At 36.7% G+C, this 5,770-nt stretch overlaps 1 protein-coding gene across 1 annotated transcript; it reads right to left on the bottom strand.

Annotated features, from left to right (window-relative positions):
• Positions 1–356: 356 nt before the first annotated feature.
• LOC145800729 (uncharacterized) lies at positions 357–2,540 on the bottom strand. Its single transcript, XM_082890460.1, has 6 exons — positions 1,797–2,540; positions 1,323–1,730; positions 1,146–1,238; positions 967–1,053; positions 755–871; positions 357–410 (listed from the first exon to the last, which is right to left on the bottom strand). Exons 1-6 carry the CDS (start codon positions 2,538–2,540, stop codon positions 357–359), a joined length of 1,503 nt encoding a protein of 500 aa, XP_082746586.1.
• Positions 2,541–5,770: the final 3,230 nt, after the last annotated feature.

Genomic DNA, 5,770 nt, shown 5'->3' with positions numbered 1-5,770 from the left:
CGACCGGAGTATTTATTCCTTTTCAGGTGACTAGAAGAGGATCGCTAGCGTCTCCCAGGATCAGAAGAGTATTTCTGAAATCACATCTCCACAAGCAAGAGGATAGCTAGCATCTCCCAGGATCAGAAGAGTATTTCCGAAATCACATCTCCACACATTCCAATGCAAAATATACAGCCAACATTTCCAATACAAACAAACTGACTGTACACTTGAAGTAATGGTAACCCTACTGAGTTGATTTGCAAAACAACAGGTCTCAATCCAAATCAATGCACTTGAGGCAATGGAACAAAAATGACAAAAAAAAAAAAAAAAAAAACTGAGATTTTCAATGCTATTCAATACCAATCCATTTACAGAAGTATGCTGACAATGCTATTCAATACCATTCCATTTACAGAAGTATGCTGCATTTGAAAACCATTCTCAAAAACCATAACTCTAAATACAAAACATAACTTAAATACAAAAACCATAACTTTAAATACAAAACATAACTCTATATACAAAAACCATAACTATAAGTGTGTGTCTATCCTTTCTTGGCTTAAATACAAACACAACACATCCCACAATATTGTTTCATTACAAAAACATAAATAATAACAGGCAATCCTATAGTCTACTTTGACCCAGTTGCCAGTTCTTTGTCCAGTCTCCTTACTTTGATTGTCTTTAGTACAGAAGTTACTGAAACAACATGCCCTCTGACATTAGCATTCACTCTAGCATTCACTCAAGTTCTTCTAACATTAACTGCAGATGCAGATGCATTAATTGGTCCTCCACTCCTTTCACCAACTATGATTTCAGGTCCTTTGCCAGGACCACTTGATGCCTTTCCACCATGGGTTGGTAGTTTTGTGGGCTGCAACAACATTTTTAATTAAAAAACTGAAAAGTTACAAAATTAAAAAGTTGGTTATATAAACAAGTGAGTTACCTGAGTGGATGACCTAGTACTCCTCCTCTTGAGTCCAATAAAGTAGTACTCATTGGTGGCTGAGATGCTGCTTGGCCTCCTCTTCTAGTTTGGATGTTACTGGACATCTGAGGCAAAAAATTTCCAGTTAGGAACAAATTGGGCAAACTACTGTTAGTTTCCTACTTGAAGTTACAAGTCAACATTAAAAGTTGGTTACCTCATTTGATGAGATGTTTGTTGTTGGAGTAGGAGTATGAGCAAGAGTAGGAGTTGATGCAGGTTGAGATGATTGCCCACTAGTACATCTCTGCTGCAACAAACAAATTAAGTATACAACAAACAAATAACAACACGTGTACAATAAATGAATGCATAAGTATACACTAAACTTCACCATTTTGGACTTAGGATGCAGTTTGTTCTTACATGACCTCTGATTGTGCCCCTTCTGCAGACACTTAGGACATGTGACATTGATGTTCTTCTTTGATGCCTTGTGTGGATTTCTTGGCTCATCTGCTTGTCTGTTTCTTAACTTCTTTGGTCTGCCTGCTAATTTCTTTGCTTTTGGTGGATTCAATTTTTGGCCGCCTTCCTCACACTCATGCATGTCTAGAACTGGGTGTATCATGGATGCATAAGTATCCAAGTACCTAGACTTGTTGTAATACTCATGCACATAGGCTTCTGGCTGCTCATGATTGATTTGAATGGCACTGATGGCATGACTACAAGGCAAACTAGACAAATCCCATCTCTTGCAACTACATGTCCTAGTACTTAGGTCCACTATGTACCTCCTCTGAAAATGATCAACCTCAAATTCCAATTGTCCACACTAGGTTGCAAAGTAGTTCCTTGATTCCACCTTCAACTTCTCAAGTTTGTCATGAATATTGGGACAAATTTCACCACTGTATTTTGCCATTCCAGCCTTTTTAACTTGAATCCTTTGCATCAATTTCCTTCTGATCCATTCAAACATGGAGATTATTAGTAGATCTCTAGCTTCTAGAATGTAAGAATTGAATGACTCACTCAAATTGTTTACAAGAATGTCACACTTGCTCCTTGGAGAAAAATGTGACCTTGCCCACAAAGCAGGGTCAGTCTCCCTCAACCACTTTATAGCTATCTTTCTATTTCCAGTCTTAGGATTAGCTTCTTCAATCTTCTTCATCCAATAATTGAATTCATGCACATTTCTAGTTGATGCAGATTTCCAGAACAGGTCTTTCAACACACAACCACTGTATTTTGTCTTGAAGTTACTATACATATGTCTCAAGTAGTATCTGTGATAAGTAGTAGGGTACAACTCTGCAAATGTTTCAACCAACCCCTTCTGTTTATCTGATATAAATGTCCACCCCATCTCCTCAACACTCCCAATATCACTCATTAATTCCTGAAGAAACCAAGGCCAAGAGGTTTTACATTCTATCTCAACCAAAGCCACTGCAATAGGATACATGTTGTCATTTCCATCTCTCCCAATAGCACTGAGTAGCTGCCCTCCAAAAATCCCTTTCAAATGACAACCATCTAGTCTTATTATTAGTCTACACCCTGCTAGAAATCCATCTTTCTGTGCACCAAGTCTGAAATACATTCTTTCAAATGTAGGCCCTATCTTTTCAGGATTAGTTGTTATTGAAAATGTGTGAGGTTGCATTTTTCCTAACAACTGTAGTTGCATAATCCCTAATCCTGTGATATTGCTCTGCCAAATCCCCTGCAATTATATCCATTGCCTTTCTCTTTGCCTTATATATTTGAAACCTACTTGTATCCACCATTATCTCTCTTCTAATTTGTTTTTTTCTTGAAAGAGGCTATGTTAATGGAGGAGGCTATGTTAATGGAGGGGTCATCTCTCACCTCATCTACAAATTTCTTCCCTAAGTACTTAGAGTTGGCTTGTTTGTTGTTGTAATTCCTCCCACATGTGTGTTTCCCCTCTAGAGTTTTGATCTAAAAGGTTGGGGTTCCCCTAAATAGAGAAGCATGTATCCTCCAAGTACAACCATGCCTACAAACAGTAGTGATCCTAGCACTCTCATTTCTGATGTACCTTATATCATAACCATGCACCACATTAAACTTCCTCAAATACTCTCTGAAAACTTGGGGATTGGGAAATTTCATTCCAACTACAAGTTTGGGATCCTTCATCATCTCTTTTTTGTGTTCTGGGTATCTAGCATCATCTGCCTCATCTGATGACCCTTTTAGACTAATCAATTCATCATCATCATCATCATCATTTGAATACCAACCAACATCATCTGGTAGATTAACTTTAGGTGGTGGTCCTTCAGTTCTTCTATGTGAGGTTTCATAAAAAATGTCATCATTTGGACCCTCTAGGTCTTCATACAACCAACTTTGGTCATCACTTTCCTCTGCACTATCCTTAGAAGTCTCAGTATCACTATATTCATTACTAACTATATAGTCCAAGTCCTCAGAATCATCACTATCAGTTCTTTCTTCATCAGCCAAAAATTCAGTCTCACTTTGTGCGCTGTCACTCTCATCAGGCTCATTACCTTCTACAGACTCAGTGTCAGTAGTATGCTGCAATCCCTCCTCATGTTGTGTATCGTTACCCTCATGTTGTGTATCACTACCCTTACATCCCTTACCCACATCCTCACCCTCAGCTACCTTTGCACTATCATCTGAGTCATTCCCAATGTCATCAACTATGATATCAATATTAGACAAGTTTATATCAATAATGTCTATGCCAGTACCACATAAGGCATTACCACCCTGCTCTGTGTCACCACCACCTATGGCATTACCACCCTGTTCTACACCATTGGGATTTGATAACAGCTCACCATTCGATGACAAAATCATAATAGGATCTACACCCTTCTCTACATAAGCTACTACATAATCCAAACCCTTATAAACCTCAAGCATTTTCATCACATTAGCACCACTGTAATTGTTTTCAACCCAACATCTAAACTATAACCAGGCCACGTATAGTACATATCTATGTTTGCTCCTTTTCCACCAACCAGGTCATAATAAAGGTCTCTTAACTCAAACATATACATTATGTCAAGGTCACAATTAATTATTTCATTCACCCTACCACCCTCATAAACAACATGTGGATGAAAGACAAAATGGCCCCCATGGTGCATTTGAACAGTTATGAATTTGTCTGACATTTTCAGCATTCACTCCTACAGTAGAAAAGACTTTCATCAATACATTTTGGGACCACAACCCACAACCCACAACCCACAACCCTAAACCCTAAACCCTAAACAAAGATATAGTCATGCATGCAACCAACATAAACTAAAATAATAAATAATCCCTAATCCTCAAGCATATCACACAAAATAGAAACAGAATATAAAAGCATAAAGTAATAGAATTAAAAAACTTGTTCTTTAAGCATAAAGCTAAAAGTTAATTGAAGAAGGAAACAAAAAAAGTAATACACTGAGGATTAGGGATAAAAAGTTAATTGAAAAAGGAATGAACAACGTAATACACTATGGATTAGGGATAAACTTCACCTTTTCAGTGCATACCCCACACAAAACACAATGACAATAAACAAACAAAGTAATACATTGACATCATTCACTACAAATAAACAAAAAACCATAGGGGACCACTGTATATGAACAAATTTCTATATAGAAAAAACCACCATAGCAACAGGATATGAACAACTGCATCGCAAACAGTGCCATGACAAAAAGTTAACCACTAATGGTACGAAAAAGGGAGGCACACAAACCCTAATATACAAAACATACGGGACCACAATATACAACAAAAAAAAAGTACATCAACTAACATTATATATATATATATATCAGCAAATCGAACTGAATGAAACACAAAATAAAAAGCAATGATCGAAAAAATACCTTACAACTTATTCTTTGTGAAATTTTGGGCTTCAATTGCTTCGTAAATCTCCAAACCAGTGACAATCGAACAATCGAAGCCCTACTTTCTCAAATCTATACACTATTTCGTTCGATTGAAACCCTAATTTGTTCAATCGAACAACCCTAATTTGTTGAATTGTTTCATCGAACAACCCTAGTTCTTTTTACTTGCCTCTTCTCAGATGCATGACTTTTGGAAGTGAAATTGGTAAGCAAGCTTCGATATATATATACAAGGGAAAATTGGTCTTTTTACATCTGCCATTCATGATGTTAACAGTGCACATTACTCCATCAACCACATGGGGGTTATGTGGTGATATTTAAAAGTCAGGAGGGTAATCCGCACATGACGTAAACCATAGGGGGTAAAGTGAAGTTTGCCCATTTTTTTAATTGTCCTTAAACTAATAAAAACTATTAATTGGGAACCAAAAAAAATAAAAAAAATTATCATTTCTTTTACACTGAAATGTATATTTTTCTTTGTTTATCTTTGTGTCTTCACATTATTTGTATTAGTTATGATCTCTTTAGTTTTTACTGAAAAAGGGCCAAAACTGTGATATTTGCTACATTTTCTCTGAATTTCAAGAAAGATGAATAAAGTTCACCCTGTTCATTTTTACAAAGTTCTTGCATATGGAAGAAGAAAATGGTAGAGAAATTCTAAATTTAGCATGTTTAAGAGCAACTAGTGCAAGTGTTGTGGGTATTGATTTTTTACCTCACAACCAAACAAATATCTCTGCCAAGATTTTGAAAACTTAGTTGGAGAGCACATGACAGAATAGATTAAGCCAAAACACCTACGCACAAGAGAGTAAGAAATACCATGGTGGCTCATCCATCTGGGGACACTCCGACGATCAAGTCAGTAACATCTCTAAAAGATATCGAATCAAATAAA

This window comes from Camellia sinensis, chromosome 10 (genome assembly GCF_055761805.1).
Source record: "Camellia sinensis isolate YWXY chromosome 10, ASM5576180v1, whole genome shotgun sequence".
Taxonomy (NCBI): Eukaryota; Viridiplantae; Streptophyta; class Magnoliopsida; order Ericales; family Theaceae; genus Camellia; species Camellia sinensis.
This window is presented reverse-complemented; position numbering and strand designations above follow the sequence as displayed.